At 53.0% G+C, this 14,100-nt stretch overlaps 1 protein-coding gene across 1 annotated transcript; it reads left to right on the top strand.

Moving 5' to 3' along the window:
- Positions 1–5,154: 5,154 nt before the first annotated feature.
- On the top strand, positions 5,155–11,738 carry C9H9orf50 (chromosome 9 C9orf50 homolog). The gene is made up of 6 exons (XM_075984457.1): positions 5,155–5,720; positions 5,852–5,948; positions 9,027–9,139; positions 10,770–10,935; positions 11,046–11,184; positions 11,569–11,738. The coding sequence occupies exons 1-6, from the start codon at positions 5,321–5,323 to the stop codon at positions 11,674–11,676; spliced, it is 1,023 nt and encodes a 340-aa protein (XP_075840572.1). The 5' UTR covers positions 5,155–5,320; the 3' UTR covers positions 11,677–11,738.
- Positions 11,739–14,100: the final 2,362 nt, after the last annotated feature.

Here is a 14,100-nt window from a genome sequence, read left to right as displayed (position 1 = left end):
TGGGTATATATCCAAAGGATGCTCAATCGTGCCACGAGGACACGTCCTCAACTATGTTCATAGCAGCATTGTTTGTCATAGCCAGAACCTGGAAACAACCTAAATACCCCTTGATCGAAAAATAGATAAGGAGGGGGCTGGAGAGATGGCTCAGCGGTTAAGAGCATTGCCTGCTCTTCCAAAGGTCCTGAGTTCAATTCCCAGCAACCACATGGTAGCTCACAACCATCTGAAATGAGGTCTGGTGCCCTCTTCTGGCCTTCAGGCATACACGCAGAAAGAATATTGTATACATAATAAATAAATAAATATTTAAAAAAAAAAGAAAAATAGATAAGGAAAATGTGGTACATTTACACAATGGAGTACTACACAGCAGAAAAAATAACGGCAGCTTGAATTTTGCAGGAAAATGGATGGAGCTAGAAAACATTATTTTGAGTGAGGTAACCCAGACACAGAAAGACAATTATCACATATACTCACTCATAGGTGGTTTTTAAGCATAAAGCAAAGAAAGCCAGCCTACAAACCACAATCCCAGAGAACTTAGACAACAATGCGGAACTAAGAAAGACAGACATAGACTTAATTTACGTGGGAAGTAGAAAGTATAAAAAGACAAGATCTCCTGAGTAAATTGGGAGCATGGGGTACCTTAGAGGAGGACTGAAGGGGGAGAGAAAAGGCAGGGAGGGGAGCAGAGAAAAATGTAGAGCTCAATAAATTTCAATTAAAAAAATCTTAGAGGGCTGGAGAGATGACTCAGTGGTTAAGAGCATTGCCTGCTCTTCCAAAGGTCCTGAGTTCAATTCCCAGCAACCACATGGTGGCTCACAACCATCTGTAATGAGGTCTGGTGCCCTCTTCTGGCCTGCAGGCCTACACACAGACAGAACATTGTATACATAATAAATAAATAAAATAATAAAAAAGAAAATTTTAAAAGAATTGTAGAAATAAATACCAAAACAGCAAACAAGCAAACAAAAAGATTCAAAGATGAATAGCTACAAGCAGGGCAGGCTAAGTAAAGCGCACAGTGTATGGTGGCTAAGGCTCATGCAACTGCAAACCGGCACACCAGGACATCGTGTGACTGCTCACTCACCAGGAAACAAGACCACCCAGCATAGCTGACCAAGGTGACCCTCATTTCATTAGCCTTGCATAACTGCCTGCTTCCATCAGGAGTCTGATATGATACACAGAGACCCTTACGTAAGAAAAGGGGGGGGCTTTCATAGTCACCAAAAACGGGCAAATCAATCCACTCGCTAGATAACGCTGGTGGAGCATCAGCTCTGCCTGCCTCTCCTATAGTGCTCAGATGTTGTCTCCAGTGTTTGTTTTTTTTTAAACCAAAGAGCCTTTATTCTTTTTTTAACCTTTTTAAAAAAAGATTTATTTATTTTTACGTGTACAACATTCTGCCTCCACGTATGCCCACATGCCAGAAGAGGGTGCCAAATCTCATTACAGATGGGTGTGAGCCACCATGCGGTTGCTGGGAATTGAACTCAGGACCTCTGGAAAAACAGCCATAATTCTTAACCAATGAGCCATCTCTCCAGCCTTTTTTTTTTTTTGAGACAGAGTTTCTCTGTAGTTGTTTTAGCTTATCCTAGAACTAGCTCTGGTAGACCAGGCTGGCCTCGAACTCACAGAGATCTGCCTCCCAAGTGCTGGGATTAAGGGTGTGCGCCACTACCGCCCAGCTGTCTCCCGTGTTCTTAAACACTTTGCTTTTCTGAGACAAGGTGTCACTATGTAGCCTTGGCTGGCCTGGAACTCACTATATAGACCAAACAGGCTTCAAAACCACAGAGATCTCCTGAATGCTGAGATTAAAGGTATGAGACACCCTGCCTGACATTAGTGTTCTTAACTTCAAGGCTGTGGATGCCAGAGGTCAGCTATGTGTAACCTGAGAGATTTACCAACTCAACAGGTAATGTGGGAGTGTCATATATCAATCTGTTGATTTAATTGGTTAAGCAATAAAGAAACTGCTTGGCCCTCATAGGTTAAAACATAGGTGGGAGGAGTAAACAGAACAGAATGCTGGGAGGAAGAGGAAGTGAGCTCAGACTCGACAGCTCTCCTCAGAGAGAGATGCCATGCCCTGCTCCCGGGCAGACACACGTGATGAAGCTCTGACCCAGGATGGACGTAGGTTAGAATCTTTCCCGGTAAAACTGGGGCTACACAGATTATTAGAGATGGGTTGATCAGAATTATCAGAATTAGCCAGTAAGGGCTAGAGCTAAAGGGCCAAGCAGTGTTTAAATGAATACAATTTGTGTGTTGTTATTTCGGGGCATAAGCTAGCCAGGCAGCCGGGTGCTGGGGACGTAGTCCTGCCGCTCATAATACAACAAACAGGAATGTAGTCATAGACAAAGTCAAGATAAATCCAAGTCCCTAGGATAGACCGCAATCTTCCTTGGGTTCCAACTTACAATATTCTGTCTATCCACAGTCACCATGCTCCACACAGCCAAGATAAAAAAAATAATGACGTAGCTCAGTTGGTAGAGTGATTGCCTAGCATGCACAAAGCCCTGGGTTTGATCCCTAGCACCACATACAACCAGCTGCAGCTGTACAGGCCTGCAATTCCTGCACTTACGAGTTGGAGGCCTGTTGTGGAATTCAGCATTGGGGCGGCTAGGTCAAGGGGCGTGGTCTTTTCTGGGAATTTGTGATTGAATAAAAATGGAGGGTGAGGGTCTCAAGCTCCTTCTGTATTGTGAGTGGACTTTTTATTTTGCACCTGTTTGATAAACCCGACTTAACCACAGAGATCACTCCCACATCACAAAGCCACCCTTCCCTGGTAGGGTCAGAAGTTCAAGGTCATCTGTGACAAGTGAGTTTAAGAGCTAAGGAGACCCTGTCTTAGAAAAAGAAATAACAAAAAAAGTTTATCTCCCCCACCCAATATTCTAACTTCCTGAGGAAATACATGCCTCCATCTCTCTGAAGAGCATCATAGAAAATGGAACCCATCTTTCATGAGGCTTCCTCTGGGCGAATGAGTGATACTCATTTTTTTTAAATTATAAAATCATATCATGCCGGGCGGTGGTGGCTCACGCCTTTAATCCCAGCACTCGGGAGGCAGAGGCAGGCGGATCTCTGTGAGTTCGAGGCCAGCCTGGACTACAAGAGCTAGTTCCAGGACAGGAACCAAAAGCTACAGAGAAACCCTGTCTCGAAAAACAAAAACAACAAAAACAAAAAACAAAATCATATCATACCTGGGTACACTTGTCGCAACTGCACCCTCATCCCCAGCCTAAGTTCTGCACTCGCGTGGGTTCCTCCAGCTCTCCCAACCACAACTCACCGGCGTATCCGTCTATCCATCTTATTGGCTCATGGAACCCCCGGAAGAAAAAAACCTGTCCGCATCATATAGGCAAAAGAAGCATAAAATAAACTTGACCTTGGTTCTTGGATTTCCCTCCACCTTCCACTCAGCCCAGTATAGCCACTCTGGGTCTGGAGGAGAGCCTGAACAGGGTCTATTCCTCTCTGAGTTAAGCATGGCTGGCCTGGCCAGGAGTGACAAGGCCTCGGTGGGTGTGGCCTTGGCATCCAGGGCAGACCAGCCCCACCCTTGTCACCAGGCCACAGTGCCCTTTGCTTACCAGTGGCTATGGTGAGAGCGGATCACAATGAACCCGCAAAGACTTGCAGGTTCCTGGGAGGGGCTACCAGAGTCAGCAGGTGGAAAGATGGGCTCCCCAGCAAATAGCCCACCTGTTGGGGGGCTCTAAACGCACAGGACCTTCCAGGGCCTCACCTAACAGACAGACCCCACACGGTGAGTGAGACATCACCCAGGAACCAGTTTAGAGCAGATGACAATCTGAGAGTAGGGTATATTTGGGGAAGGATCAGGCCTGGAGGCTGCTCCATCTCCACCCCAGTGTCAGAGCCGAAGGGGGCCTGGGGCTCTCCTCCCTAACTGGGAGTTTGCTGTGGAAGCGGCTTGATGATGAAGCTCTTGTCCTACAGCAGGTCTTGCCAGGCTCTCGGTCTCATCCCCAACATTGGGAAGGGGGCAATACGAATGGTCTTGGCTCCTCCTCAGGCCCAGTCAGAATTTCGGCCGGGAGGAGGGAGAAAGTCGTATGTATTTGCAGCTTGCTCCAATTCTGAGAGCAGGCTGCCAGATCCCCAGCTTATTCTACAACCAGTAGGAGGTCTGGCTTCCCACACGCGTCTCCTCTATGGTCTTCAGTCACCTGCCACCTGCGGGTGGTAGACCAGGATTGTAATCCCAGAATCTGGGAGACAGAGGCAGAAGGATGAGTCTAGACCAGCTTGTGCCATACAGGGAGACCCTTCCTCAAAATGGAGAGGTAGGTGCAGGCTTTACCTGCGCTCTAGTCCCGAGAGCTGACTGGGGGATATGCTCTGGCTGCCCAGATCCCAAGGCTTATAAGGAGCAGAACAAAAACAAACCTCAAGTCATGATAATGTTTTTGAGACAGGGTCTCACTTGGCCCAGGCTGACCTTGAAGTTGGTATGAAGCCAAGGACAACCTTGAGTTTATTTATTTTTTTTTTGTTAATTTTGAGATAGATTCTTATCTCGCTGGTCTGGAAATTGTATGTAGACCAGGCTAGCCACAAACTCAGAGATCCACCTGACTCTGCCTCCCGAGTGCTGGGATTAAAGGTGTGTGCCATCACTGCCCTGCAATAGCCTTAAATTTAAGAAAGAAATTAAATTTTATGTGTATGAGTGTTTTGCCTACATGGCTGTGCACCACGTGTGTACTTGGTTCCCTCAGTGACTAGAAGAGGGTGGTGGATCCCTTGGGACTGGAGGTTAAAAACCCCTGAAGGTTTTGGGAATCGAACCCCACTCCTCCACTGATCTATGTCTCCAGACTCTGTCTACCCAAATTCTGGGATCACAGGCATGGGCCTCCATGCTGTTTCTCGCACTTTCTAGGCAAGCCCTCTCCCAACTGTGCTAAGTGATAAGAAAGGCGGTCCTCGGCCAGCAGGTGCCCGGGCTGCCGCACTGTGCCAGGCACCCGGCGTGTACTAGCTCACGTCAACGTCACAGCCACCCCTAAAGGGCAGGCGTCCCCGCCGTTGTCGTCTTTGCGCGCAGACACAGCAGGGCAAGAACACAACTGGGCGCGAACACAGCAGGGGAGGGTCCTGCCCGAGCCGGCTCCAGCTGCCCCTACCTGGCACTATGGCCTGCGGGCTGGCGCGCGACCTCCCCGCGGTCCCGCTCGCCCCCGCGCGTCCCCCAGGCTCAAAGATGTCCTGAGCTGAGCTCGGACTCACGATGTTCTGGCGCCGGCCGGCAGCGGGGACCCCGGCTTATGAGCCCAAGAGGTATTCCGAAGGGGCCGCCCCACGCCGCTGCACTCCTCTGCTGCCCAGGCTGCCCACGCCCGACGTCTGTACCGGGCGAGGCTCAGCCGGCGCGTGGTGGCAGGACAGCGGGCGTCTGCCCTACCTGTCCCCTGGGGTCCCGTACGGGCCTCGGGGCCGCGGAACCCTGCGCGCGATGCTGCTGCCGCCGCTGCTGCAGTCCGGCAAGGCCCGGGGAGCGGGGACCCGGGAGACATCGCAGCCCGTGGCCCGCGACGACCCTAACGCCGTGGGCGCGCTGCTGGGGGAGTTTCTACCCACCAAGTTCCTGCACCTGCTGCGCGCCAAATGCGCGGAGCCGGAGGAGCACCGTGAGGCCGTGGGAACAGCGGTGGGGTGGGGTAGGGAAGGGGCTAGGGTCCCCAGTGAGGACCGTCCCCAGCTCACTGGGCTTTCCTCCTCTTCCCCTTCTTCTTTTCTTCCTCCTACTCTCCCCACACAGTCCCCGCAGCACCCTCATCGCCACAGCATCCCAAGGGTGCTTCAGAGCACTGCGTAGGTTTTCGTCGTCCCAGCTGCTCATTCCTCCCAGACCTGCGGTAAGTAGATGTCTTCTTGGCAAAGGAGGGGTTGCCCAGGTTGCTACAGAGTAGGGCCCTGCTCCCATCAGCTGTGACCTCTTTGCCTTCAAGGGACCAGTTGTTGCACTCAGAGGACAGTTTTAGAGAGAATACCCTGGGGCCTCCAAGAGGTGAATTCATCACATCCAGAAAGGCCAACCCGTGAGTAGTAGTAGCTGTGGGTACTCACCGTGCTATCCCTTTGTGGAGCTGACTCTCTCCTTCCACCTTCCTGAGTTTGGGGAGAGGAACGGAGGTTGCTAGGCTTACCTGTCAATCACCTTTACCCGTTGAGCCATCTCATCTCCCCGACCCAGTGGAAGCAGTAAGGCACTCTTTTGCTCCCTCACTTCCGGTCACTCACTAATGGGTTTAACAACATGTATCCATCAATCCACTCATCCATCCTTGCATGTACCTTAGGCCGTGAACTATACGCTAGCGTGAATATCTCAGATATCTGTCAGGGCATCTATTGGCCATGAACCTGTAACTGCCCCCAGACAGCCAGTCTTCTATCTGTTCACCAATTCCACCTGGCTAGAGCTGCCCAATAATAGCCTTTCATTCACTTATAAGCCCAGGACGCCAATCACCTCTCCCTGAGTAATAAAACTACCCACGAGTTTGCACATCCGTCTGTCTAACCATCCAGTTACCCACCCTGAGAGTCAGCTCTTCAGCTCAGATCCTGTCATAAATCCAGCCATTGTCTTATCCTTCTCTCATTTCCTGTCATTTCCCATTTATGAAGTCTTACTATGTATCAAACACTAGCGGAAAGACAAAGAGAAATAAACGCAAGCAAGAAAGATCCTGGGGCAGTAAGATGCTGACCTGGACCTGGACCCTAGAGAGCTCTTCATGGAGAGGAGGAAAGAAACAGGTTTAAACAGGCTAGAGCAAGGGTGAGAGCGCTGCCTGGGATTTAAAGACCAGAGAGCTGGGTGTGGTGCTGTGCCTTCTTTAAAAAACGGTTATGTATTTTTTAGGTCTGAGTGCTCTGCCAGCATGTATGCCCACAGGCCAGAAGAGGGCACCAGGTCTCATTACAGACGGTTGTGAGCCACCATGTGGTTGCTGGGAATTGATCTCAGGTCCTCTGGAAACGCAGTCAGTGAGCCATCTCTCCAGCCCCAGTGGTACACGTTTTTAGTCTCAGTATTCTGGAAGCAGAGTGAGTTGGAGGCCAGCCTGGTCTATGTAGTGAATTGCAGGACAGCCAGGACTTGGCAGTGAAACTGTCTCAAGAAATTAATTAAGTTAGGGAAGGAAGGACAGATGGACCAGAGAGCATGCATACACAGCAGGCATCCTACCGCCGTTCCATCTGTACCCATGGCAGACAATATTAAGGGATCACCGCACATTTCTCTGTGAGCCTCAGACCCCTTCCTGACACAGTTCTCCAGGATCCAAGTAGAGACTAGGAAGGTGGAGAGATGCCTCCTCGGCCATTAAGAGAACCGGCTGTTCTTTCAGAACACCTGGGCTCAATTCCCAGCACCCACACGGCAGCTCACAACTGTCTCCAGAGTGTCCAACACATTCCACAGACGCACATGCAGGAAGAGCACTAATGCACATAAAGTGATCACAAACAAACATAGGCTACAGTGGGACACTGTATGCAGCGGTCCCTCACGGCAATACCTTGCTCCAGTGATCTTCCCTGGGCAGGGATGTTAGCATCTCACTCACGTAGCTAGGAGACGGCTAAGCCTGGCGCTGTGGCCAGGACAGTGATGACATTTGTCTGCACACAATCGCAGCCTAGCTGAGCCCCAACACCTATAGCCAAGTTCTACCCTAGTCATCCCAGCTGCATGGCTCTCTGTTGGACAGACGAGAAACACATCCTCTGCGCCCACAAAAAGATGGCACAGGAGGAGCGGGTGCGAATGTGTAAATGAATGTGCCCACGGTGAAGGTGCAAGGGGTCATTCCGAGTGCCCGAGCACCCGGGCTCCGCAGCCCAGCCCCCGAGGGAGAAAGGAACAGACCTAACCTCTTGATCTATTACATACAAATAGAACACACCCTTCATGGAGCACAGCCCCATGACAGGCCCTGTCTATGTGTCCCCACACGGGCTATTCCACTCTCCCGGCTCCTGTGATGGCGGAATGATCCCGCCTATAACACAGCACATGACCGGAAGGAGAAAAACTGAGAAGTAGAGCCTTGAGGACAGGGTGCCCCCCTCATACGGCCTCGGTGGCATAACTGAGACCGACAACTCTTGTAACAGCTCGAAGCTAGAGATGTTTTCTCTGCTGGCATACCCTCAGCGGGAGGTTCTTGCAGCCCACCCCACCTCTCCACGCCAGTCCCGAGGAAGGGGTGGGGCATCATGATATCCTTATTTGTTGACACGTGGTCTTATGTGTGGGGCCTCACACTGTGTAGCTGAGGATGACCTTGAACACCTGATCCTCCTGCCTCTACCCCCCCCCCCCAGTGTCCCACAGGCCACTGTGCCTGACTTGATGGCCTCCATTTCACGAATGAGGAGACCGGTCGCAGTGCCGTCAGGACCTCTTGGCTCCTGAGTGCACAGTCCTGCCCTCTGGCGTGACATTTGAGTGACAGCTATGGGCTAGACATCTCTGTGCTTCAGTTTCCTCGCCTATAATTGGGAGTAGTGACAGGGCTTCCTGGACACTGTGCAGGTTTGATCGGATAGAGCATGTCACACGATGACCAGAACAAGCCTTGGAAAAGGCCTGCTGACGTGATTAGCGTGACCCAGCCACCAAGCAAGAGCAGATCTTTCAAAGATTTCTATTTTATTTATGGGGGATGTGGTGTGCCCATGAGCCGTGGTTGCCTGCAGAGTCCAGAAGAGGGCCTCAGGTACGCCTAGAGTTGAAGTCACTGGCAGTTTTGAGCCAACAATACGGGAGCTAGAACCAAATTAAGGTCCTCTTAACCACTGGACCATCTCTCCAGCCCTGTCCAAGATCTTCCTGGGAGCCCTCGTTCCCCTGCCCCCACCTCCCTCAGCAGACCCCACAGCACACAGGTCCCCAAAGTGAAGAGTCTACTCATTCACAGCCCCTCTGGAGAAGGCTCGAGGCCTCGCCGGCGCTATTGTCCTTTCCGGGTGAGATTTGCCGACGAGACCCTGCAGGATACAGCACTCCGCTACTGGGAACGCAACCGTGCAGGTGAGCAGAGAGCTGCTTCTAGAGCCGAGATTCCAGAACACTCCTGCCAGGAGTGCAGGGGTCAAAGGTGTGGCTCTGGCTCCTCAAAGAGCCTGGTAGGGCCGGGCGGTGGTGGCGCACGCCTGTAACCCAGCACTTGGGAGGCAGAGACAGGCGGATCTCTGTGAGTTCGAGGCCAGCCTGGTCTACCAAGGGAGTTCCAGGACGGGCTTCAAAGCTACAGAGAAACCCTGTCTCGAAAATCCAAAAAAAAAAAAAAAAAAAAGAGCCTGGTAGGCCATTGACTCCAGAGAGGAAGTACCTATACAGGCCTTTTCAGAAGACGCCAAGGAGATCTTCAAGGACAATGTGTAGGGGTCCTGAGAGCCAGCAGAGAGGAGTGGCATCAGAAAGGTGCTGTCCAGGAGTAGCTGCTGGAAATAATGGCAGCCCAGGCCTGGCTGTCATTAGAGAGCCCATCCTTGCTGCCGCCCCCGCTTGCTCAGGTTCCCATCCCCTCAGCAGTTTCTGGAAGCATCTTCCTCAAAAATTTTTGAAGGTAGACCCCCAGGGTCAGGCTGGCCAGATGTCCAGAAAGCCTGAGCATAGGGAGTCTGTTCCCTTGAGAACTGCTGCAGGGTCCACCAGAGAAACCCAGCACCCTGCAGAACGGGATCTCGCTCCCGGGATGGACACAGTGGACGCTCGTGATTTCCCTGACATTTCTGACTGGGCGTGGGGAGGCAGGCAGGATAACGAGGAAGACAGGAGGAAACCATCGCCACCCACCCCCCTTTCTTGGTACTTGGGACTTGGTGGCCCCCAGGACCCTCCCCTTAACAGTCACAAGAATCAGAGAAGCCCAACTTCTGGCTATTTCTATTTTGTGCATATGTGTGTATGAGAAAATAGAATTTCAGCTAATAGATTTAAGAGCTCCTGTGCCTAGGACTAACAATATTGATTTACAGAGTCTCACGTAGCCTAGGCTGTCCCACTACGTAGTCATGGACAACCTTGAAATACTGATCCTCCCGCCTCCACCTCCCAGCTGCTAGGATTACAGGTGTGTGTCACTATGCCTCACCCCCAGCTTTCTGGTTATTTGATTGATGAGAAAATTGAGGCAAGAGGTGTTTGTGTAAGAACCATGTAAGCCTAGAATAGAGGTCAGAATGTTCCAGAAATCCAAGGACAAGCTAAGCACTGTGGCCATATCCCATGGCACCAGGACTAGCCCCTGTTTTCTGAGACCTTCCTGTCTGAGACAGCCCCTGGGAATGGCGGGTTCTAGGAAGAGAAACCCCTCCCTCTATCCCTTGCAGAATCTTGGCATTCTCTCTGGAACTTCTGTGGTGGGGTGCCTGACCCTCCTACTTGAGAAAAAAAGGGCGATTGGAGGTTGGAGCAGGAGTAGGAGCAGGGCAGGGCACAGCTTGGTGGCAACAACAGCCACAGTCACGGAAGATAGTTTTTAAACCCAGGACTTCTCTGGAGGCAGCCAGAAGGCACTGGGGAGCCTGTGGTTGCCATGGAGACGGGGTTCCGTCTAGCCTTGCCAACCAGAGGGAGGAGAGAGGGTGGGGGCGTCAGTGTGCCCCTCCCCCAGGGAGGGGTCAGGGAACTCACTCGGCTCCTCTCTCTCTTCTAGTCCGGCAGAACATCTTTCCATGTGAGCAGACGACTTTGCCTGCAGTGTCCGTGTCAGAGCGGGTGCTTGGGAGTGTTGGGAGATGGCTGGACAGTCTGCCCAGAGCCCTGCGTCCCAGGGTCCAAGACAGTATGGCCGGCTCCTCATACTGGAACTGCCCCCGAGTGTGAGGCTCTGGGTGGAGGAAGCACGAGGGTTGTGGTCCCTCCAGGTACAAGCTGTCAATGGGTCTGGGACTTGAGGTCACAAAACCATAGGCTCCTGTCTCCCCACCAGGTCAGCTCAGGAACCACAGCTCTACCTTTCTGAAGATGCCACCATGAGCAGCCGGCTACCCTTCATCTCCAGGGCCACCACCCAAAGGCCAAGGGGAGGCCTCAGGACCTTCCTGGACACCCGTAACACTGTGGAGCAGGTGGGGCAAATTGCCCCGTCCCTGGAGCCAGACGCTGGTGGGCAGCCCGGGCAGCTGGCCACTAGAAGCAGCAGTCCCGAGTGACTCTGTAGGGAACCCTCTCTGTTGAGTCACGGTGGGGCTTACTGCTTGGTCTATGGCCCAGCCTCCCTCAGTGTGGAGCCCTGAAGGCAAGGGTGAGGAGGTACCTGAGGCAGGCTGTCAGCTGCCTTGCTGCTAGTGAGTGGGTGGGCGGCCTAGGCCAGCTGCGGAACCACCTGAGCCGGGGGAGGGGGCAGGGGGGCACGGACCTGTCTCCTTCCACCTGGGCCTTGGGGGGGGGGGACGTGTCTCCTCCCTGAGGTCCCCTTGGCAGTGCCCAGCTGGGCCTCCTTCCCACTCTAGGAGTCCTTTCTGCCCAGTTTGGTGCTGCAATCCATCCTGAAGCGAGGCCGCCCTAAGGGCTACCGGCTCCTCCTGCCATCTACAAACCGGCAGCAGGCTCAGAGGTGACCGCCTGCTGGAGCCCCAACCCAGGGGCATACCCAGGCCAGGCAATGAGAAGAGCGCTTCCTCGCCCCACAAATAAACACACTTCCCAGGTGGCTGAGATGGATCACTAGGTCTCCCAAACAAGCCACTCTAGGTGCTTGATTTGGGACCACTTGGGGCTCCTGGGGGAGGGGGCGGGATTAGGATGGAATCACAGCTGTGTTGAAACTGGTGCAGGCAGGGGATTGGAGGTGGAGAGACGGGGCATCCCAGGGTCTTGTTTTCCTGGGTGGTGATTAACTCTCTACACAACCTCAAACCTAGGTCAGTCCACGTCTGAAGCAGACCCCCAGCCGTTATCTTAGCCCGGGGCAGTGGATAAACAACTCCTTCAGTGCTAGAGGCTTCTCTGCCCACCGACTTGTAGAGGATGAGGGTATCCAGACCCCAGCCCAGGAAAAAGAGCCCTGCGTGTGGGTAAACCTTAGCTCTCTCAGCCTGCTGCAGTGTTCAAATCCACATGGGGAAGTGGCCCGAGGCAAGATGGCAGGCACTTTCTAGAGGTTATCTGCTGTACGAACCTAGCCACCTCCATACACGTGGGCACTCTACTACATCATGTTCCCAATTTCCTGGAGGAAATTTGGGAGCCTCCCTCCCTTTGGAGTTTCCGCCTTGAGCTCTGGCCAGGTCTTTATCGCCACCTGCTGGTCGGTGAAGAAAGAGCTCGGACACCCCGCGGAGCGTGATCTAACCCTGAAATAGGATGCTAAAGCGGCCTTTGTGCTGGACTGGGCTGGTCATCTTGGGGATCAGGTGGGCTGGGGATGATGAAGGGATGAAGAAAGGTAGATCTGGACCTGGCTTGCGATGCGATGCGGCAGCGTCCCCAGCGCTGGGCTGGAGCTTGGCTTGGTTCTTTTTCTGGGCTTTTGGGCTGCAATTCAGGACGAATGCTCCCGGTTTCCCCGAAACGCTGCGCGCCGCGAGTGCCCTCTCTGACTCGGTTTCCCCGGCCACCTGCAGTGCCAAACTGCGCCGCGCGGGGGCAGTGTTGGCCTGGCTTTGCGCCGTGAAACTTCAGTTCTCGCCCGGGATCGGAAACTTTCCCTTGCGCGGCATTCACTGTGGAACCCTGAATCCTGGGTTCCCCGTGCCCGACCGTGGGGAACCTGGCTTCCAACCTGCGACCCAGGACGTGACCACCTTGGAGAATCTGGGAACTCATAGAAAAGACCCACGCAGGGAAAGGGACTTGGACGCTGAAGCAGGACATAACACAGAGAAGCACACAGCACAGGCGCGCGCATGTGTACACACACACACACACACACACACACACACACACACACAACATACGGTACAGAGACCCCACACACAGGGAAGATGCCTTGGGCACAGAAACAGTACACGGGGAGGCACACATACCAGAGACCCCCACACACAGAGAAGAGCACATACACCACCAAACGCAGGAAGAGCACCACAGACACACAGCAATAGAGACTCCCCACACACAGAAACGAACCACAAATATTCACCACAGATGCAGACAAGGTAAACAACACACAGCAAACACTATACACACACCACATACAGACCCCATACATGGAGAAGCATACCACACACGACTACACATACCACATAGCTACTCCACATAGATGGAGACACCCCACAAATACACGGGGTCATGGAAAGGCACACATGTAACACAGCATACACATGGAGAAACAGATACAAAGGCATCCCCCCACACACGGATAGCCCTGAGAGGCACACCACACACATAGACAGCTCATGGACACATATGACCATACACATGGCACACAGACACCACACCCACCCACATGGAGAAGACAGGCACGCATACATCAGAGATAGCACACGCAGAGCGCGTGCCACAGAAGCACAGATAAGCACTTAAGAACATGTGTTACATACTGAAGCCTGCACCGTGGGCCTCTGCAGTCCCTGGGTCTCGCAGGCCTCTAAAGGCCTCTCGCATGACAGCTGTGGCATGACAGTTCATGTGGAGCCTGAACCCAGGTGACCAAGAGGAGCCTGGAAGTGCTGAGGCAGGGGAAAGACTGTTCAGACGACTAGGTCCTAGGTCTTTCCTCGCTCCTGGGAGTGATTCCTTTCTCCTTCCCAGAGTCCTCCTGGGGCTTTGTCTGTTTTGTTTGGTGTCTCTGTGCTGTGTGCTCGGTGGCCTGTTTGCCCACTTCCTGGCCCTAAGAAGCCTCCCCAGCTCTCCATCCCGCCCCAGACCTCCACAGGCCATGTCTTCCAAGCCAAGCAAGACGGGAGCTGGGCCTGTTGGGGTGGCAGATAATGCCCCCTAAACAGGTTGGGACAGGAAGCACTGCTCCTTTCTCTGGAATGTCCCTTGCCCTTGTGAGCCTCTGCACCCTCAGAAGGTGGCTCCTCAGGCCTAGAAGTGAGGGG

The sequence above is a fragment of the Microtus pennsylvanicus genome, chromosome 9 (assembly GCF_037038515.1).
Source record: "Microtus pennsylvanicus isolate mMicPen1 chromosome 9, mMicPen1.hap1, whole genome shotgun sequence".
NCBI lineage: Eukaryota > Metazoa > Chordata > Mammalia > Rodentia > Cricetidae > Microtus > Microtus pennsylvanicus.
This window is presented reverse-complemented; position numbering and strand designations above follow the sequence as displayed.